The sequence below is a fragment of the Pterocles gutturalis genome, unplaced genomic scaffold (assembly GCF_000699245.1).
Source record: "Pterocles gutturalis isolate BGI_N339 unplaced genomic scaffold, ASM69924v1 scaffold18838, whole genome shotgun sequence".
In the NCBI taxonomy this organism is placed as follows: domain Eukaryota; kingdom Metazoa; phylum Chordata; class Aves; order Pterocliformes; family Pteroclidae; genus Pterocles; species Pterocles gutturalis.
In genome coordinates this window covers 1-23,179 of record NW_010118498.1, presented here as the reverse complement: position 1 = coordinate 23,179, position 23,179 = coordinate 1, and the positions used below count along the sequence as shown (strand labels likewise).

Genomic DNA, 23,179 nt, shown 5'->3' with positions numbered 1-23,179 from the left:
CTGAGCTAGCTCTCACCGAGCAAGCCGCGCAGCTGCACCTGCGTGGTGTCCACACGCCAGTATCCCCTGCTGCTCCCTAGGGCTGCTCGGCTTTGGCAAAAAAAAAACACACTGAAAAGACTGTACCACTTCAAGTGCCCAAGCTAGCTTTTACACTGCCACTTGACGCTATACTGTTTCACATGGGTGTAAGCATATTGGTATGCAAGCTCTGATAATGTCTTTAAAAACAGAAAGTTATCAGTGACGTTGGGCCAAGCACCCTCTCAGAAGTAGGCATGAAGTGTGACTTTGGTGCAGTGGCCTTCCTTGTTTTGTGAACAGAGGGAAGTCCTGTGCCTTTATACCACCAGACAGTGCGATAAAAGTGTAAAACAAAGTTCAGTGAAATCAAAAGGAATTTGAAACGTGTCTTAGAACCATATTCAACACATGCTTATAATAACTCAATACCATATTGTCTCTATTGACACTGAAATTGAAGTTTACATCCTTTGTGTTGAAAAAATAATAATAAAGGAACAAGGAGCAACCCCCTCCTCAAATTAATCTCGCAAAAAAAACAAACAAAAACCAAACAAAACAAAACAAAAAAAACCCCTCTGATAAACAGTAGGGAAATACGCTTTTTAAGAAAGGAAGTCTCACAGATTTCCAAAACGAAAGGGGCACATTTTTTACCTGGAATTGTACAGGGCTGGGATTACAGTTGACACACTGAAAGACACAGAACAGCATTTTAAAGCTGAGCTGCCTTTTCCAGTGGGGATTTCCACCTCAAGTCAAAGGTGGTAATGGCCAGAAATAGTGCATTTCTTGTGTATTTTTTTTAAACCTACTCACTTCCCTTACAGAAAGGTGAAGGGACACCTTACCCTTCTGTCTGAGCAGTCATGAGCAAATGAGCCAGGGAAAGTTCTGCAGGAGGCTGAACTAAATTAAGCACTCCATCTAGTCCAGAAAAAACCTCTTCATTGTTTTGCCATCAAGTAGCCTGTTCAGATATCTTAGTGCCTGCTTCTGATTTAACACAAGTTTCGTTCATCTGTCACTCAGCTGAAGGTAATTCAACAGACTGGGCACAGAACTTGTGGAAGATCAGGCTGACCACTTCTAGACTTAGGAACAAAAACTGTGGAAATGCAGTTTCAGCTGACAGCATCACAGAACAATGCAGCCCTTCCACTCTCCCAGCCCCTTTCCCTGTGACTAATGCCCCATTTCTTATTTGGTTCTTCCACAAATTCTTTTCTGTCTGACTACGAATGACAAATCTGAAATCTTTGATTCAAAGGACCATTATTTATAATAAATACATGCTTCTTATCTAATTTATCTTTAAAAAAAATGTATTTTAAATTAAATAATCGCTTCAAAAAAATAAGCTCCTAGAGAAAACTGAAAAATGTTCTAAATGCCCCAAAATGTCACTGATTTTTCCATACTTGGTGATAATATTATGGAAATTGCATTCTTCTGTGATAATCATGCAAAATCAATTTACTAGCACTGGCTTTTCTTTAATTCAGATGCATTATAGACAGTGAGAGTCTCATTTTCTTCATAATGCTTTTTAAACTATTATTAAAAGGAACAGCAAGCATCCTTTTTAATTAAGGTATTTACCAAATCCCTTACCAATGCACACTTTATTTTTACAAAGAAGTTTAAATACCGATTTCCTCCTAAAACTGTGACAATTTTAGTAAGGTAATTCTTGAAAGGTCTAATAAAATTTCTAATGTTTGCAAGTCTGAAAATATGAAACAAAAATAAGGTGTCCTTCCTGATGATCAGGCACTGTGTTTAATCAATCTTTTCCAAATCAGATGCAGAATGATCAGCAAAGTATTTTGCAAAAGGGAAATGGATTTATACTGAGCTTGAAAAAGGAACCACTTGCTTTCCAGCCACATACACTTCAGAAATATTCCGATCATCACCTGAAATAACATGATCAAAACAGAGATTTGCACATAAATTTACACACTGATTTAATAAATGAAAATTATGCAATCCACAAAATTAGTTTTGGAATACCTCATTTGCAGTGACTGCTTCCTAAGACTGAGAAAGTTTATTTGGTGAGAAATAGTCAGGACTACCACACAGATCACATCGTTGCACAGCACCTGAACTGACTCAGGTACCAGTCAGCAGTAAAGCTGGTTTGCCTCAGCCAGCTTCTCATAAAGGGAAAAGTCTAACTAGAGAATGACACAAACATGGCCAGAGAAACCACCAGCTACCTCTCCATAACAACATACCTCTCGGTCCAAACGATGCTGTATAAAGAATATCTATTGTCTTAGGGGAGCGGGACTTTTTGGTTTGGGTTTTGTTTGTTTTAAAGGCCACCTTTTTTGTTTAGGAGTAAAAAAACCCAATGGCAACTGGTCTGCAAAAGTCCTTCTGGGTGGAAGTGAACTGGTGATTAGCATTTCAGTGTTCCTTTAATGTGAATATGATTTAGCTCCTACTGTAAATAAAGATAAGTGTGGTAATATATCTGACAAAACTGGTGCATCGTGTCATGTTAAACTAACTATTTAACTATGTTTAACTACTTAAAGAACAGCAGTTAAACCACTTAGTTCTTGCTCAGCATTTATAAATAAATGTAAATAAATGTAAATAAATATTAATATTAATAAATAGTGACATATAAACGTTGATACACAATATAAATAAATATTTTAAATTACTGTACACAAATGTATATTTAATTACATATAAACAAATTTATTATTAACTTCTATATTAATTTATGAAATTTTTGATGTATGATGAAACAACAAGATAATTTTATATGGGCTGAGAATAAGAACATACCTAGATACAGGAACTTCTGGAGAGTGTCCTGTAAAAAAATTGGAAGAAACCAAATTCAGAAAGCAGTACCTGCTATCCCAGATCATAATTATTTGGAACTTAGAAAGAATTGATAAAAATAGTTTTCCCAAATATTCCTACTAACAGTAAAATCAAAACTTAATTTGCACATTTTCTCATAAAAACTTTCAGTAAGGAGGCTGTATGTCTCAGGAAGAAAACATTGCACAAGTTTGACGGTATAAAACAAACATATGCCTAAAACACAATACCCTCCCTTCCTCTTTTTTTAGAGTTCTCTAATTCATTTACTTATTGAAAAATGAGACAAAACTTTAAGCATTTTTAAAGTCCTAAGAACTGCTAGCTTAGGGTAAAAGGTTTAGACTTAAACTGGAAACATTTTTTTTCCAGAATTATTTTAACTAGGAAGAAGATTTAAAATTTAAAGAAATTATTCTAATCCAGACTATTGTGTTTGAAACAGATTAAGAAACAACTACCTTACCATTTATGGTCATATTTCTAAGTAAATGGTGACATTCAGAATAGAGGTGGCAATAGGCAGTCTGGCCACATCAGTAAATTCGAGTAACTGTTGTTCATTATGCTTTTTAATCATAAGAAGTTTTTGTATAAGAAGGTGTGCCCATTGCATAATGCCGATACCGCTTATATGTTTGCATAAAAACTGTGTTTTCAACTCCAATTAACCATCTTGAGTTCTTGCTTAAATTTACAATATCAGTGCAGTCAGGGTAACCTAGCCTGTATCTGGGAACAAGTTGCCATTTTTGAGTTTGAACTCAAGTGCTAACTAAAACTAAGTTGCCTTTGTCTTGGCTGCCGTTTGTTGCTGCAAATAGCTAACTCCAATTGTCAGTTTGGGCTAATAAAACATGCATTAGAAAAGGGTTACATACATCTTTGTGCATGGGTACATGGGACTGACACTGAGGACAGTAAGATTCTAAAAAAACTAACCATTTTCAAACCTCTTGGGTTGAAATACTGACAGCAGAGGTATTGTACACCTGATTCCTGTTACTGAAATAACTCGAGAGAGACTTGTTCTGGCCATATCACAGACCTTCCCCACATATCTCCAGTAATTTTTTGTATCATTAAACCCATTCTGATTACCTCAAAATTATCAGCAGAGAACAAGTCAAAAGGGCTGTCTGAAGCCTTTGTGTTGATTAGCAGCGCATCGAACTCTTTGCCCGCCTCAAAGTTTCCAATCACATCATCTAGTCCTAGAGCTGAGGAAGAAAATAAGCTCACAAACAGAACTTCAATGCAAGCCTCTTTCCACCATGTGGAAGCACCTGGCCACTTATTTGAGATGTTAATAAGAAAAACTACAAGAATGTAGAATATTACAAGGAAAAACATGAAAGCAAATTCAACAGTGAGTATGTCAGCATCTGAGTTCTTTTAGAACTTCTCAGTAAAACCATGTATATTTTTGTGAATTTCTGAAGGGCATCTGTTAAGGGTAAAATAAATCTGAAAAACAATTTGAATCTCTCTTTTGAGTTTTGTTCTCTGAATGTTCTCCATTGATTTTGTGTCATTGTAGATCTGATGTATACGCCACTCACTGTTTAAAGTGGAATAACAACCATTTAACATTGCAAAAATGTTAAAGCTCCAAAAAGGGGCAATGAAATGAATTCAGAGAAACAGTAAAGTATATAACAATACTCACCTTGCTAAGCCAGTATTAGATTTAATTGTTTAAACAGTTTAAGCAAATTTGACGGGTTGTAGAGACCTATTACAATAGTAACATATAATAATATGGTAATAAAAGAGGTGTGCTAGGAGGATAACTAGGGCTAATTAGCAGAAACAAAGAACAATATGCTGTGGGAAAAAAAAAAATAGCCCTATCTGGAGGTCTTATACCCACCTGTAAGGTTTGTCTTGTGGTCTGTTGTCTAGCTTTGTTATTTCAAAGCTTCATTACAACCTCTGGTTCTCAGGTCTGCAAGTGCTAAAAATCTAGTTTTGTCTTCAGTGACTGTGCGCTTCCAAGTGCTTAGAATACCTACAGAGAGGCCTTTGTGTCTCTTTTGCAATGATTTAGGGTAGTTTTAAGTTGTATAAAGTATCTGTGTATTAACTTTTCCAATACTCAGGAGTTAAACTAAGTTATCAAAGGGGGTAATATCTGCAAATAATTTGTTCACTTGTTTTCACACTGCTCCTGTCCAACAAAGGAACTTTAGCCTTCAGTGAAGTTTGTGTGCGGCAGGAACTTCACAACACCTTAAAGATGTTTAAACTTCTCCAAATACTGAAGTATTTTGGCTGCCTACTAGCTTCAACTGAAATGATCTCATATTCCTATAGCTCATTGAGAGCAGAATGCAATTTTTAGATTAAACACACGGGGGTGACAAGTGCTTAGGAGTCTCAGCAAAGTAAATTATTGCAACAAGGAATCACTCATTTAAATTTCTGCAAACTATACTTGACGAGGCTGCTGGAAGGTTATATGAGTAATTTATATTCTACCCTTGAAAGTGATTCAGTAAGGATAAACAGCTCAAAATCAATATATACAATAAACACATTACAAAGTAAACCTAAGAACCCAGATAGAACAAGTACAGGAATAGCTGCGAAGGAAAACCATGCATGAGTTTGGCATTTTTATAAGTTTTCCTGTCTATATATCAGCTAATTTATTCAAGTCTTAATTAATTCAACATATATTTTGGGGAAAAGATCTCTCCTTTTTTGTCCCCTGCCTATTTTCTGTCTTCTCTATTTTTCCATTACAGTTTCCAGAAATTCAAATACAGCCCTGAGAAGACCTGTTTGATGGCATTTTCATTCCATCTTTCAAACTTCCATTAATATTTCGCAATAGTGTTTTCTAACAACCACAAAAATGTTACACTGAAAAGACTTGGGACCAGTTCTTTAGCAGGTAGTGAGCTCGTTTCTGCTAACTGAAATAGTAAAATTTTATGTGTGGATTTGCTCTTTGCTAAATTATACAAGTTTTGATAATACTGATCGATACAACTAGCAAAGTATGTGCATACTGAGCATGAAAAAACATGCCAGTGAACCTGAATAACTGATACACTATATGACTATATTCTGCAGACGCAGCTGTGTCTTAAAACAGCTATGGTGTATATCCTGTTTAAACTTTGTCCTTTTCTCTGACTGAGGAGCAATTTATGTTTTGATTTGCTGGAAAGACAGCAACAAACTGCCTCACTGAGAGCTCAAAAAGCAGAAACAAAATTAGAAACTGATGACAAACAGGATGTGTGCTTTTATAGTAATTGCATAGCTTTTCCTCTAAGTGATAGTTGCTGAGAAAATGAAGTCTTTCCAATTGGTATGATAAACACACAAGCACTATCGATTAAGAAGTCTGAGGATCTCTGGACTGAAAATGTACAACCCTGAAAAATGATTAAGATTCTATTATCAAGCCCTCAACATCAATACAAACGCTTTTCTGTAGTGAGCCTAGTACAGGTATGAGACTGAAGGATATCTCTCCCCAGCAGATACCATTTTAGACTTGACTCTGCCACCAGAAATTCTGTGCATTCAGCCACCTTTTAAAGACAGGGAGACACACTATCAAAAAGAGCTGTAATTCTCTGTGTACATCCTCAAGAAAATTCTTCTTACCTTGGCTTCCTCCTAGAGTGGCTAGTTGAAAAGCTTCTTCAAGAGTTAGTCCTGTTTCATTCACTTTATTGATCTGAAGACTATTAGATGCCACCATTGTTTTCCTGATGGCATCAAGCATAGAAGCAGAATATCCACCAGCAACATCTAGAAGGGATCAGACTCTTAGAAAAAAGCTTTGGGAATAAGTCTCTGGGTTAAATTTCTATGAGCTTTAATTAAATATTATGATGCAGCAGATGTGTTAAACATGAAAAGTTCTACTGCTAAGTGCTGTCTCTGAATGTGTAATTCCTAATAAAGGTGCTCCCACATACGAAGTCAGGTAAATAGAACACAATTCAGGATAACAGAAACCTGTTGTTCAAGCCCTGTTTACTCTCACGATTTGAACAAAACATTCTTAATTCATTTTTGGTTTTCTTTTTAAACACTTTTGGACCAGCTCTAGATTTCAGTACTCTAGACTTCATTAGTGTAGAAGTAGTGAAAAAAAGCTGGCAGCTCCATAAATTGGAGACATGCTGATTTTTAAATACTAATGATTAGATATGATTTGTATCTCCCATGGTTTCCAAAAGAAACTGTTTTTACAGAAAACTACTAACCTGTGCCAAGGCCAAGCTTCACATTGTATTTCAAAACCTTCTGCACATTTAATATGCCGCTGCGCAACCTGGATTGGAAGCAGAAATGTGTTCTGTGTGATACACGGAGAGAAAGTTCAGGAAGAGTAGAGCTGCAGAGCCGGTTCACATCAAAGGCTCTCAGAATGTGTGCAACAGATTGGGTTTTACTAAACTGAGATGGAGCATTTGCATTCATACATCTGAAAGATGGGACTTAATCACTAAAAAAAAAGGCAGTTTTCTCAATTAAAACCTCACACAGTTTTATAATTATCTGCTGAAAACGAGCTCTCAGTATACCTGTGAAAAAATGCCAATATGACATATATTCCAGGAGATGGGAGGTCATTTCATGAGCTCCAGTAAGTTATTACAAACAACATATTGATTATCTTAAAGACAAAATGACTGTCAACATTTAGCACAGTATCTTGGCTCGATACCATACAGTATCTCATTTCTGCTTAATAGAAAGAAGACTATATAGCCCATTCCCATTTCTCCAAAACATATGCATACTTTCCGAGGAAAGGGAGATAGTCTGAAGCTGCCAGTGATAGAACAGTCAAAATGTCATATTATATATATAAAAATATATAGATCATATATATATAAATAGATGTGACTATACTGAAAGATCACAAGTAAGTCCAGAGCATACCAACCAGAAGTGGAACATGAATGGTCATGCACAAACCAATATGTCATTCTGGTGGAATGGGTTATCATATACATCGCCTCGTAACAATGGGCTGGACCCAGAGTACTATGTGAACAACAGCTTTATTTAATGGTACACCTTTTTTTTTTCTTTTAAACTTACGAAAAGTTAGAATTAGGGCAATGTGAAATTGCAGCTCCGCGAAGACTAAAAAGTTTCAGCTCTTCTTCAGAAAGATAACAGGCATGAGCCATCACTGTCTAAAGAAAAACAGAATCACCAATTTTACTCCATATTGCATTTACTTCAGTGCATGTCATTTTTGCTACACTGCTTTTAATTGCCAAAAGAACACCTGTTACCATCAAGGGAACTTAATGCACTTCGTGAATGAAGCTCTTGAGTTCAACAGAGGATAAACTCTCATTAACTTCAGTATGCCCGACATATCACTCCCTCAGCTTTGTCCATTTATTAATGTAAGATGATAGGGTGCTGGCTCTTGCAGTGACTGCTGTAACCTAAGAGCTGCAAGGAACAAAAGCCAGAATTCCCCAGTTGCCCTAGTACTGTACTAGTACCTAGCCTTATGATTTATATTTCGTAGCTAACACAGAGATTAAGTACTGGGGATGGGAGTACCTCAGATACCATGGAAGATGTATGTACTCTTAGCATGTTTCCCATTGTCTCTCTAAAGGTTTGCACCAGGTAGATACATATATCTGGAATATTCTTTAACTAAAATAATCTAATTTGTTATGCAACTAATTAATGACTGCTCTTTCTTGGCCTACATAGCTCACTTTAAAAATAAGCTCACAAGCAGTATACACAAAACATAGAAGTACAAGATAGTATCATTTAATAGGACATAAACCAATTATTTCCAGACAAATCTACTTTGAATTACCTCATATGCCAAATGCCCACTCAAAGGGAAGAGCAAGAGCTCTATTAGGCCTTGCAATCTGCTGATAAAAATGAGAACAGCACAGGGACTGTTTTCACTTTGCACTGTACCCTTGCCACCTCTATGCATCAAGCTCAAATGTAGCTGAAAATGTCGTGAAAATAACCACATCTTAAGTTAAGGACATACACAACATAGCTGCTAAACCATGTCTCCACTGATCTGTACTTCTTTTTAAAATAGAAAGCAATATTTCAGCCACAGCTCTGAAAAACATACTTTTAAAACATAAAAAAAGTAAATTGGTGTCTTAGTTTTGGTGGCTGGGGAGGGGCGAATGTCTGTGGTTTTTTTATGCTTGTCTTTAATAGAATGCTTCCTCAACCAACAAAGAGCCTGGCAGCAGAAAGCACTGGTAACCCTGATTTTTGGTGACCATTTTCAGTGCTGTGCATATGAAAGTCTGACAGAACTAAGCTATACGTTTGCAGCACTAAGACTCTCTCTAGTACACTGGCTCAATAAATCCATGTGCACAGGACTGTGCAAGACAATAAAAGTTAATACTGTCTACGCACTTAAGTAGTCAATATTGATTTCTCAGGTAAAAAGGATGGTAAATAAGCAATTTACTGGGGCACATTTTTGTAGACAGAAATGGGACTTCAATATTTAAGTCCCAAGGAGTTCCCAGCTCCCCTTTGTGGCTCTGAAAATTCTCTCCTAAAATTTTAAATCACATTGACTGATATTTAAGCACTGTGACTGTAGTTAGGCTGTTCATATTCACTCTTGCATGGGCTCTCCACTATCTAATAAGGTGTGCCCTAGCACTCCAACCTGTCCTTAGTGTGTGCTGGTATCATATCTGCTTGCATTTATCTCACCAGCATAAAGCTTCAATGAATTTCAACTCTTCAGGCTACTACACCCCTCAATACCTGGTAAAATCAGCTGATGAGATGAGAGAGCTTTTGGATATTCAGAACAGTAAAGTGTACCTGTCTGTATGTGAGGTTCACACACAGAACACAACAGGACAAGCTGTTTTTCTGTAGGAAACTGTCAAAAAATCATGTTGGTCCTTCCATAACATCATACAACAAATCTTCAGGCAAAACCAGTGTAAGAACATCGTAACAAAAGGATAGCTGGATACTGACCATAATTACCAGCTATAACAATAGCAGCTTTATCTATCCTTCTTCTGATCCCACTGCCCCAATTCTCTTTGAAACCTTTGGAAAATCAACCAGGGAGCATAAAATACTTTTATTGTTCATCTCCCCTAGAATGCTTAGGACAAGCGTGGGCTTCTCTAAATTTCCAGTACCTTGTCCTGTGCAACAAAGAACACAAAACCAACTCAGTTTCTGCCAGATGTCACTGACTTTAACAAGGCAATACAAACTTTTCAGGTAACTACAATTAACCATCATACTGCCTACATAAATCTAAGCTATGCTGTGGAAGTTTTTATGTAGCTACCTTGCTGGTAAGCAGGTTGTTTTTATCATACAATTCAGTATAATTCTGGTAGCCAGGAAACATGTTCTCCACAAGTTCAAGTTCTTCTTCATTCTCACTTATGTGACTCTGCAATAACAAAATATTTAGCAATGAGTGCTTTAAATAGCATTAAACTTGACATTACAACCTTCCAAGAAACCTACTGGTGCTAAGCATACAATGATAGAAACTAGCATTTGTAAAGCCTGTATTTAGATCTAGTCCCTGGGTTTCTCCTATCTTTGGAGAGGTCCCTGGGACCCAAAAGAGGAGATCTGTTTGTTACTTTACAAGTGATATGAGATGATATGCCTGGATAATCCATCCCAGTAGTTTTGTGATATAATGGCCCATTTGGTATTTGGCAAATGTTAAAACAATAAATAAAATAATACACATGACTGTGAAGTGAGAGAGAGAACCAGCCTACCACAGACTGGTGCCTGGGATCAGGGCAACACGCAGGTAGCTGCTCCATGTATCTTCTGATGGGTTGTTTAATTCCTGGTCACAGATAAAAATCTAGCTCCTCCTGTACTCCCATTGGAGCATATATTTTCAAAATGCCGACTTCATACGACAAAAAAATACTAACGTAGGATATCTTTGAAACAGTATATGTTTAGAACTGTGCAACCAAAAAAAAAAAAAAAAGAAACTTCTTGAATTTTCAACAGACGTGTAAGCTTTAAAATAGTCTTTTGTAAAACAGAAGCTTCATCATACTGGAAATCCTACAGCTATGCTACCAATGGTAAATAAGATACAATGATGAGTAATTCTTTTATTGACCGAAATCTGCTCTGTACAGAAACAGCAGAAGGCAGAGAGACAGACGTAACAGCCTTGGACTAGGGAGAGCAACCTTTAGCAATCCAGGGGTTGCTCTAACCTACAATACTGGGTGCCAGTCTCCTAGTGACCATGCTCTGAGGTTTGCTGAATTGCTCGTCCTTCCAGCTATGAGCCTTCTCACTTCCTCTGCAGGTCACAGTGTTCTGGCAGAGTACCACTAGTAGTTTCAGAGGAATTTAAAAGACAGGCTCCAATGTAAGGATGCCATTTAAGTGTTTTGCTGAAATGATGAAAACTCCTTGGTCTGTATGCTATCTGTCCAAACTATTTAGATGGTATACAGAGCTCTCAGAGCTTACCTGCACATGGAGATCATGAGCCTGTGCTAAGTCACCAAGTGCACACAGCAAATCCTCTGTGCAGGAAGGGCCAAAGCGGGGGGTTATTACAGGCTGTACCCTTGGATACTGCAAATATTAAAAAGACATGCTTGGGATTCTACATCTATATATCAGTAACCATAATTAAGACAAGCATTTATACAACAATTACATTTTGTCTCCATTGCTTATTTCTTATTGCATCCACACCAACACAAAATAAGCTGTATAGTTATTTCCTTGTTTTTATTAGAAATTTTGCCACAGAAATAGAGAATCAAAGGTTTTTTTTTTCTGAAAAGTTTTACTGAACCTTAGTAAAGAAGTTATTTTCATTTGAACTCTTTCACTGAGTCACTGAGATTTCACCAGACTTTAAGAGAAGCGCTGGATGCTTTCTCATATTTGCTGACAGTCCAGTATGCATTACAAGAAATAAGTCAGATGAATGACCAGCCTTTTTCTGAGTCTTGCTTCTGTGAATATCAAAGATGTAATGATGCAAAAAATGCACAGTTCTGTAAAACCAAAGCTGCCTTCTTTTTCCATCTTCTCCACTCACAATAGCAAAAAACTGTCCCTATACTCCCTAGACAGGAAGACTACTGGTAGCACCAGCTATGCTACGCAGTAGGAGACAGTGAAGACACCAAGGCTAGAGCTACCGATGTTAATTTTACACCTTGCACTTCGAGATTAAAATTTTCATAAAACATAGACAGTGTCATTACAATTCTGCCTTCAGTCACAGGCAATATCTCTACATGTGGCACCACTAGAAGACAGTATATGATGACTTGGTTTGCAGTTTTTTATACCATATCCCAAATACAAGGAGCACAAAACTTCTGCAGATTACTTTACTAACACATACGATTTAGGCATTAAACTCTCAGCATCTATTCTTGAATATTTTGAGATACAAATGGCACCAAATTAAGCCCTTGAAAGCAAAAGGCTAGTAAGAAAAGTATCCCTGCTTGTAACACTGGAGAGTAAACGTCTTTCTTCACCTCAGGAGTGTAAACCTGAATTTCTTCAGAAAGATACTGGAAAGCATGTGTTGACCCAAAATACTAATTTTGTAATGGATTAGTAACTGTACTGTAAAAACACTGACTTCTTCTGGTGAGAACTTTTTTTACTAGTCTACTTATGTACCACAGAGTGATCAACTGACTTCTACCTTTCTTTAACAGAAAATTGTCCTGTCTAGGAAGCCGAATATTTTAAAGTCAATAGAGAACATGCACAGAACATTACTCTGCTGTGCTCTGACCACATGAAACTGAATTTACACTGCTACAAGTCCATTTCTCAACAACATGTCTAGCAGAACATTTTGCAGACTGATGATATCTGTCTTCTACAAAGAAAGATGTATATTTATTGATGTGTCACTAAGACAGCAGAGTTTCTCAGTGGGATTTACTATTTCATATATTCACATAGCATCTTCTGAATACAGAAGTGAATACAAAGGAGAGCTCTACTTACTTTCTTTTCCAGTAGTTCTTTAACAAACCTGAAAAAGGGTAGAAAAATCTGTTATTATTCTGTCATCTGTGTTATAAATTATGAAAAATATAGAAAATATTTACTTAGAATCATAGAATCATAGAATGGCCTGGGTTGAAAAGGACCCTAAAGATCATCTAGTTTCAACCCCCCTGCTGTGGGCAGGGTTGCCAACCACTAGAGCAGGCTGCCCAGGGCCCCATCCAGCCTGGCCTTGAATGCCTCCAGGGATGGGGCATCCACAGCTTCTCTGGGCAACCTGTCCCAGTGCCTCACCAACCTCTTCATGAAAAATTTCCACCTAATATCTAACTTAGATAGCCTATTAAGCATTTCAGCCACAGATCAGTTTCTTACAGAAAATTGGGCCAGATTCTCAGATGAAATAACAAGAAGCAATACAATGAAATCAGGATAGTTACAGCAAATTATGCTAGTTGGGAATTTGACCCTGAATACATGGAATTCTTTCATTTGCAATAATTAACATTAGATATCCTGAATTCTCTCTGAAAAACAAATACATGTTACATTAAATTCATTGAAAATATAATTATAAGCTACAGCTGCAATATTGCAGAGAAAAAAAACCCACTTAAATTTGTCCATGAATTTAAATTACACCATTAAATATATTCTATTATTTTAAATCTTATTTTAAAAGATGTTGCAATTTTTCATACCTCACTTACAGCAGTTGCATATGTCCCTATTCACTTAAAGAATCCTTGATTTTCTGGAAATGCTTAATGTTAACATATAGATTATCTACCTTACAGAAAATACAGTATACATTTACTTACTTTGTTAAATGAAAGAAGCTACCTCAGGGACCTCTATAAAAAAACCCAAGCAGTCAATATGGATAATGCAGATGAGCAAACAAAACTTCCCGGCTTTGCAAGGAAGAAATTATTTGAAAACTCATATGCACAGTGTATGCAAAGAATTTCCAAAAGCCAGTCTGAGATGGGTTCTGGACAGGATTTCTGTGAATTTTTATGTCATACTTTATATTCAGAAAACCTCTTAATTTTGGTTACAATGAACACTTAATCAAATTTGTCAAAGATCTTCAGATGGAAAAGAAAATAATGCTGGAGGCTAGATTCACAATCCTAAAGCTGGTGCTAGATCGCTAGTTGGAAGTGAGAGACCTAAGCTCAATTTCTGCAATGACCAAAGGAGTTTGAGCCCACCATTGTCTAACTTTGAGAGACAAAATGCAATGTAAATTAGGTACCATCTGTCTGTCTCTCCTCTTACTGATTCACCTGATATAATAATAAAATAGTCACTGGAGCAGAAACTGTAACACAAGTATAACTCCCAGGTGATAATGCTGAAAGTACAGATGGCTGTTTTCATTTTTTTTCACATTCTTTGAACAGTGTCAGCATTGGTTCAAAATACAAATACCTTTCTCAAAATACCCTATACTTTACTTGCTTATATACTTCCCTACAAGGAAAGAAGCTCAGGTTGAAACCACTGTCTTCCATAGCAGAAGAACAAGTTTGAACATGGGTCTTCCTCTTACCAGCTGACTACAACTCTTAGTAGCATATAACGTATTCTAGATTTCAGTTCCCTAACTTTTTACTCAATCCTCTTTGCAGGAGAAGGGTAAAATCAAATTCTTAACTTGAATTCAGATTTAATATATGAAGCACTTGGAATTGTATATTATTTCCATACATACAATATAAATATTTCTGGAGGGTAACTGTAAAGAACTGAAACCAGTGTAATTTTCTGACAGTATGACAGATCATATTTCCTAGGTTCTTTAAAAGAAAAAAAAAAAAAAAAAGCATTGCCCTCTTAAAGGAAGAGCTTTTTCATCCTTCTGCAATTGTATTGCTGAGAGATAAGTATTCCTGATCCAAGCCAAACATGCACAGAGCTCTCTTCTCTAGACAGCTCTGGAGTACCTGTGGCACACTGTCATCCAAAACTGAGAAACATTTTTTGTCAACACAATCACATGAGAAGGGATTTGGAGGTGTAAGATAGGTATTTAAAAGAAAGCTATATAGATCTTTCTGAAGCTTTAAAAAAATATTGGAACTGGAAGTTCTGCCACTTTCAAGCTCATTCAGTAGGACTCCCTCTGTCTTACGAAAACAAGGGATTTACGTGAAGGAAAATAAGTGTTAGTAGAGTGCAAATGACTAATACTACCTGTTCTAAAAATGTCCTTAAATATAAACACCTTTAGAAATCCATCACCATTTCTAGTTTTGACTGACTTAACATTCTTCTAGCATGATTTGCAACAAATAAGGTAGCAACTTCACACAAGTGCCACAAAGATGTTAGGTTAATACTGTTAGGTATTCCCTCTTTCAGCATGATATTTTAAACATTTATACAAGTAAACAAATAGTCCCATGAGAAAAGCTGTGTCTCTTCTTAAGCAGTTCTGAGCATGGATGAGAAAGTCAAGGGAAACCTAGGGCAGAAGGCTGCTGTACTCCAGTCTTGGGTCCCCTCCATCATGTACATTGCCTTGATTTGATTCCCCTTCATTCACTCAGCTGCAAGTTTGAGCAACTTCACTGGTGTTGTGTTATGCTCGAGGAGAGGAGAACCACAGTACGTCTAAAAATGGGGTATATGAAGGCTGATTCCTACAACTTGAATAAAGCTTTATCCTAAATGGGCGAAGGAAATAGCTCAGAAGCTGATGAGGGTGAAGGAACTGATTGCCACCCCACCATCTAATATCAGATCACATCACCTCCAGTCACAGAGCTGCGGAGGGAAAAGAAGAGGCAGCAAACAAACAACATACACATATTCTCTCCAGACCCTAGAGATGTAGTTTCTCCCTTTCTTTGGAAGAGACAGAGAGAAATCGCTTAGGCTATGCAGCAACTTGCACGAATTGCCAGAACTGTAGGAAACAATGCTGTCAGAAGAAAAAAACCTGTTCCTAATAAATTTACACTTGTAAGTTCTTAGTCAGCTTCACATTGACTTTTCAGATATTTGAAAAAGTCGTATTTCTAAAGGTTGTGCCATCAATTTCATCACCTTACCTTTCTGTCTCTTGGACAGACTCAGCAGTAATCTCTTTGTATTGTGGCACACTGTCATTCATATCCATGCAGACTTTTCCAACAAATGCTCGTTGACCAAATTTATCTGTTGAGATGCATAAGAATATAAAACTCAGAAACACTGGTTCTCAAAAACTGTTATCAAAGCCTGTACTGAAATCAAAATAGCGAATTCCACCCCAGCTGGCTTCATTTAAGATGAAAAGAATTGATGATATTTTCTTATCTTTAAGTTGGGACCATCCATGTGACTTTTAAAGCTAAAAAGGAAAGAAAAAAAATTACATAAGAGTTCTCCTCTTCCACATTAGTAGCCAACTTTATAAGTGTTATAACTGAGAACTAGGTTACTGCAGTTTATACACAACCAGAATTCATAGTAGTAGTATATGAAGAAGACTGCTGTGAAGTAGAGGATGAGAAACACAACCATCAAAGTACAGTAGCAGTAGTAGATGGTCATACTGAGCTGAGAAAAGGCATAAAGATGTCAGCAAACCATCTCTCCTTTAAGAGAAAGGAATGAGGTTCCCAACATGCCTCCCACGTGCAGCTGGATGGTGAAAATTACCAGAGCTACTTCTAGCCTCTTTTTTGAGATTTACACATGCTAGGACTCAGAACTCACGTGAGACTTAAAAGGAATGCATATAACATTAAATTCTAAGCTTTTAAACATGTTCCTGAATTAGATCTCTTTTGTCCACTTTTACTGTCTGAGATGTTGAATACATTATCTTCAAAGTTTTAGGTCTTCCTACAAAATCAGAAAGACCAGGGAACTCTTGATGGAAACTGAGATTCTCATGAAATCATCCTACTTCAGGAGCTGATCAAGCCTTAAGAAATCCTGCAAGAATCACAACACTTTCAAACAGCAGGCATTTGCAATAGTGCACAGAAGGGTGGGATAAAATCCTGATGCAGCTCCTACTGTTCTTGTTTCAGAGGGTGTGTGGAGAATTCTGATGCTGATTCTCAAGTGAAGCTTCAAAGTATCAGGAAATTAACGCACTGACTGCACAGCATTCTTGTCATTCAACCCTTTAATCCTCAAATAGCAAAAGGCTAGAAAGAGTAGAGAACTGCAGCTGAAGAGCAACTCCAGCAGACCTAATTCAAGCTCGGCCAACAGCTGATTTAGGAACAAAGAGACTAGCAGAAACAACAGTAGTAGAGAGGTGGTTAAGAGTACAAGAAAAACTAGGGTGGATTTGGGGGACATAGTACGACAGATACAATGAATAAAAACCAAATCAGTAGGTAGAAGACTATCTAGACTAGCTAGTCTAAAACTCCCAAGCTCTGTTTCCTTCAACCAACAGTCTGCACAACATCCTTCAAAACTCACACTGTAAGTCTTACCTATAATTTCAGCAAGAAGAAGAGAAGTGTCTGTGTAAATTGTTGCAAAGTAGCAAGCTGTAGTCGTGCCATTCTTTAAAGTTCGTCTCTATAAAAAGAAACCAGTTTCAACCGACTGGAAAAAAAATAGCCAATCTGCCAAAAGGCAGAACAGGCAGTCTGGTTTCAAACTGTGAGAACATTTAGTTATTGTGAAATTGTGCAGTGAAGTGGGAAGGTAAAATACAGATTTTAATTTCATAATAGCTTTTTTGAGTCTGAATGTTAATAAATTCAAAAATTCCTCTTCCAAATCTGTACAGGATTTTAACAATGGCTAAACCCATAGAAACCAGTCTATATTTCCATCACTCAAACTGGAATTAAATTCTGACTTATGTTTAACTTCAACTATATTTAGAAATACAAACAACCAGTCACTTACATTATTTCCTAGTTTTGAAAGGCTCTCCAATTTTCACGGTGAAGCACTGTTTATCTAACATTGGCAAAGCAAGGCTTTTGGGAAAAAGTAGTGGTTTTCCTTTGGCCACCTCATGTGGCTGGGAAAAATAGCCAGGCTTGCATGTATAAAAAACCCTTTGTAATCCCTGAATAAAAAGTAACAAATTTCAAGGTAAAAGTAAACTGAGAAGAACTGCTCAGAGTGTAATTTAATTATTTATTTAATTATACCATTTGAAAGGAGAGGTTGATACCTGTTCGTATCACTTTTGGAGGACAAAACCTTAAATGAAGAGCCATTTAAAGTTACATTAAGTCATGATCAAATTTGTAGTTTCACTTGATCTCGGGACTAATGCATACTATATTAACTACCCATCCAACATACAGCTTTAAATTACATTTTTGGATTTTAGCTACAATATAATTTGAGAATTTTATTTTTTTTATTGAGATAGAAGGTAGGACATCCAACACAACTTCTAAAAGGACTAGAGTTAGTTATCTGACAAACATGAAGCCAAGCTCTGTCTTTTACATACAATGTTCAAATCAAAGCAAATAATTAAAAATATGCCTTTAAGGGCTCCTAAAAGGAGTCTCAAAAATAACAATGTCATTACTGAGACAAAGTACCTTTGTCTTTCTTAGCTTTTAAACCCCCAAATTCTCTACTTCTGGATTCTAACATCATTGTAAAAATGAAATATAAAAGTATTTTGTTCCCAAACCATCAGCATGAAGAATGGGCTTTCCTAAAATTTGAGGAACCAGAGGAGGTTCCAGGTTAAAATCTGGCAAATTTTACCTAAATAATTTATTTTACCAAGTACAGGAAGTATTTATTGGAAACAGAATTTTGATTTTAAAAAATTCACTATGTTTTCATTACAACTCCAAAAGTACCAAAATACATATGAAACAATATTTGCTCCCTGCAGGTTTAGTCTTGTTTCTGACAGTTGAAGGTTATTATCATACCATCAAACATTGCAGAACAACTGGCATTCTGCAACATTTGGAGGTGAAGACATTTTCCTGACCTTGTCCTGTTTGATACATGTGCAAAGAGCCTAACCATTGTGTTGAAGCTCCTACAACTAACTTCCATCTCTCACTGGCAGTTCTCTTCCAGGTGATGTTACTAAACACCTTGCACAGTGAGCACTTTATCTGTGCTGATGTCAAACAACCTGAACTGATGGAGACAATAACAGAATGTTGAGGCATACAGCTGGAAGATGAGATCACCTTTATGCTTTATGCAGCTGAAGGCATGTGTGCTTGTCTCTAGAAGTCACGGCCAAACTGCTCCTACATGTTGTTATTATGGCAGATGGCGGAAAGTATTTTTTTTTTAATTTGTGTGGCAAGGATAGTATAACTATTTATTTCAGATTCACTATGTTATTATTTTGACAACCCATGTTGTCACAGTATTAGACAAATGCAAGGCACCTTATGCTGGCCAAATCACGTAATCTGTTGAAGATATTTCAGCCCACTATTAAAGAGTACATTTCATTTATAAGACAGAATCAGAACTCTGCAATTGTCTACCTGCTTATTGTTCCTCAAGTGGAATTTGACCTTAAAGCTTTTCTATTGCTCAGAACTAGTCTAGCTCAAACAGTCTCTCTTTTTGTGCCACAATACCATTGACAGACTTCACCTAAAGCCCCTGCAGTGAAAGATATTCCTGCTTAAAGGATCTCCACTGTACAAACATCTTCCTTAAACCCTGCAAAACACCCCAGATTTGTTGTGATGCTGTGGGAAGCATCTTCTCTGCCATGTAGTCTTTGCAGATGATAATTTCAGAATACATGCCTTTTGTGCAGAAAAGGAAATATACTGATTTTTTTTTTTTTACGATGTTTGGCTATTTTTGCATTGAGCTTGTCAGGACCTGTGGGCTATACTAGCTCTGAGAGTACTCTTAAATGTTGGTCATTGTACTCAGATGTCAGAAAAAGATTATAAACAAGTTAGTTGTTAACCATGTGATTAAATGAACTGTCTTATCAGTAACCACAGAACACGACTGGAAGTAATAGGGGACAATCTTGGCTGGAAATTGGGACAGTTTTATATGGTTTCCATGACAATAAAACATGCTCTATTATTTCCATTGATCTTCTGAAAATATACGTATTTTTCACAAATATGAATGTAATCAAGTAGGTAAATGACATTTGCAGTACTTACAACAACTCTGGTGTACACTTCCTCTGCAAAATCACTGTCTTTGTATTTGGCTTCTGTTGGGAATGTGTAGGTAGTCAACCACTGCAAAAGAGGTAGATCTACTCTTGTTCCAGTAAATGAATACTGAGGGGCATGAATGTGAGTATCAACCATTCCTGGCATGAAGAATTCACTAGGGAAAGAAAAGAAAAGAAAACAGTAATAGTCGAAAATGTCACAATATTTTCCACAGTAAGTAGTTTTGCTTTAAACAGTATGTTCGAGCGAAATCCACCAGAGTAAACAGGAAGCACAGATTAACCTTCCTCTTTCAGCATCAGCCTATCAACTCCCACTGTACCTCTACCTGTATTCCTTTTATGGTATGAAGCAGTTGAATAATAACTTTTACAAACACTTACATTTAGCTGAGAAAAAAAAATATGTAAGAGCATGACGAATCCAATTATCTTTAATCTTTACACTGAATAAACACCAATGGATAAAGCCAAGCTGATTTCACAATGACTAAAATTACTCCACCACAGAATCCATCCAAAAAAAGAGAAGATCTGGGCACAGTCTCGCTTCCTAGGATGGATATACTTGGAATGCCCCTAGCTGCCAGTCCATTATATTTAGAAAACTGTAACTTTCTATATCCCAGTTTTCCTTTACATTGTGTGTGTGTATATATATATATATGTATTCAATCAATGAATTTCAAGGTTGAATGGCAGAACAGCCACTGGATCTACAAATTCAGATACAGACACTGGTGAAAAAAAAATCTCTGCTCAGTATCTTGACAGGAAAGGTATAGTTACAATGGAACTGTAATATTTTTTGTTGTCATGCAGTGTTCATGCAATAAAAGAGATGAATATATCAACATTACTAGGAAATTGCTATAATTATTTTGTTTTGTGCTGGAACTCCATGCAGGATAAAATTTCTCTCACTCCTCTTCCCTTCTTCCTGAACACTAAGTGAACAGTGATTTCATCTTTTTGTAATTCCCCTTCTTACTGTTTCCCTGCATGCTAGAAATGCTGAAAGATCCTTCTCAATCTGCTCCATATTCCCAGCACCTTCTATTTTCCCCAGGCTATTTCAAGTGAAGAAAACCTCTGATGACTCACATATTCTGTATGATTAGCCTTCTGACAAAGCATACAGATTTTTTTAAAAACTGAACACTGAAACGATGCTGCAGGTCTAGACTCTAAGCCACAAGTCATTTACAGTTGTGCTACTGGCTGCAAAGCAGAGTAGGTGCAATCCAAAACTATTTCAGTTCACTAGAAAGCTGTGGGATTTCACCAGCTGAAGATAAAAGAAACACTCTAGCTGCAATACAGTTAGGAATCCAAGGCTCTGTGTTTAGAAAGATTAAATCTTCCATTTTCAATGGTTTTTATTAGGGAGTATGTCAAAGCCCAAGCAAATGAGTTCTATATCTGCAGTGTTAGTGTTACCTAAATTTACTAAATCTAGAGTTTCAAGCTAGTTAGGCACAGCCTGCTGCTAACAAAATGGATATAAAATGTAATCTCAAGAAAAAACATCATTGCTTCTGCAGGCCCACAAGAGGTCATGTATGAAAGCTAAATGTGGCATTTTGTCCTGTGCAGTCTAAATCAGCCAGCACAATTCAACCATGGCTGCAGTCCCAAACCAAGGAGTGCAAAAAGCACACAGACCGTCTACCCTCCAAGTCTCATCCAGGACACGGGCAGCTCTTGGGTTAAGAGCTCTCACAGAGCTGAAAGGGAGCTTTGCCCACAAGACTGGATTTACTGTGTTCCCTGCCCAAATTTACTCACAGAGGCTCACATTACTTTGCTCAGAGAATAAACTGCATTTGCTGAAATTAATCTAAGCAAAACACATACTGGTTACTCAGTTCTCTTATGTCAGACGTTTTGAATCCCCACTTCTTAGCCAGTTGCTCTTGCTGATCAGTTTGTTCCAAAAACACAATCTAAAAGAAAGAAAACATAGTTAGATACTTTAAACCTGTATCCCACATCCTCTATACATGAAGGCAAAAATGAGTCATATCTTAAAACAGATTTTATACACTTACTACAAAGGTGATAGGTTTGCATTGAAATACTTGTTCTTCCTCACTATCAAGCATGATTTTGAAATAGCTGCTCACAATCCAATGAATAACCACATCCACTTTGCAACTTGAAGAGAACAACTGACTCAAGAATTAAGTAATACACAGGCAGCACCTCACAGACTTCAGCATCTGCCATGCTAGCAGTAAGGTGACTTGTGGAAGTGTGCAACAGCCTTACAGGAATGCATTTACAGTATTCAGAAACAGAGGGGTCAAATTAATACTTTACCTAGGACTGACTGACACTTAGCTAAGGATTTTCTAATTTTCTGCTTGTGTCATTAGTGCTGGGGTTTTTTTTATGTTTAATTGCATACAAAGAGAAAAGAAATTGAGGGGAAAAAAAATGCAGATAATATTTTCATTTTCCAGAACAGACTAAAAGTATGCCTAAGACCTTTGTGTATTTCAAAAAACCTAGAGTCTGGAGCCTAACATAACCCCATTTGACTACCAGAGGACACTGACTCTACTGCTGCTGAGTTTCTGTTTCCAAGACAGAATTTTAGCACACTTTCGGTTTATTTTTAAATTCCATGGTATTTTAATCTGCAACATGACTCTTGGCAGCTGAATTCTCAATTTGTTAATTCACTGGTCTGGCACTAACAGGCACGCCAACTCTCCAAGAAACACAGAGCGGGGCGTCTAAAACTGCAATGCCCGCTACAGGCTCCATGCTGGATCCGGTTTCTGCAACGCTTGACAGAGTAGAGGACCCTGCTGCCTCCTCCAGCCAAAGACTGTCCACCCTGGGCTTTCACGAATTCTTGCCTAACCACACTTTCTGCCAGAAACCAGCTCATGGTCTTCTAACTCCCTTGCTACAAGAGCTCGTTCCTCTAAGTCAAGGGAGTAATCTTGTTGCTATCGGCATCCTTCTGCTCCTGTGAAGATTCCCACACTGAGGGCCCATATCACCCTCATGACAGCAGCTTCTAAGGCAGCAATTAAAAAAACAGGTAAAGGCAAGACCAAGTAGTTGTAAAAAGGCAATAGGAAGGAACTCAGGAGGAAGATTAAGAGCACTGCCCCACAGTTATTAGCACACCTCCTTTTTATATATATATATATATATATATAT

At 37.1% G+C, this 23,179-nt stretch overlaps 1 protein-coding gene across 1 annotated transcript; it reads right to left on the bottom strand.

Moving 5' to 3' along the window:
- Positions 1 to 1,833: 1,833 nt before the first annotated feature.
- GDA (guanine deaminase) lies at positions 1,834 to 21,942 on the bottom strand. The gene is made up of 13 exons (XM_010076229.1): positions 21,860 to 21,942; positions 19,986 to 20,157; positions 17,334 to 17,421; positions 15,948 to 16,053; positions 12,883 to 12,910; positions 11,365 to 11,472; positions 10,190 to 10,297; positions 7,951 to 8,048; positions 7,107 to 7,174; positions 6,499 to 6,645; positions 3,976 to 4,094; positions 2,833 to 2,860; positions 1,834 to 1,943 (listed from the first exon to the last, which is right to left on the bottom strand). The coding sequence occupies exons 2-13, from the start codon at positions 20,145 to 20,147 to the stop codon at positions 1,873 to 1,875; spliced, it is 1,131 nt and encodes a 376-aa protein (XP_010074531.1). The 5' UTR covers positions 20,148 to 20,157; positions 21,860 to 21,942; the 3' UTR covers positions 1,834 to 1,872.
- Between the last annotated feature and the right edge of the window lie 1,237 nt (positions 21,943 to 23,179).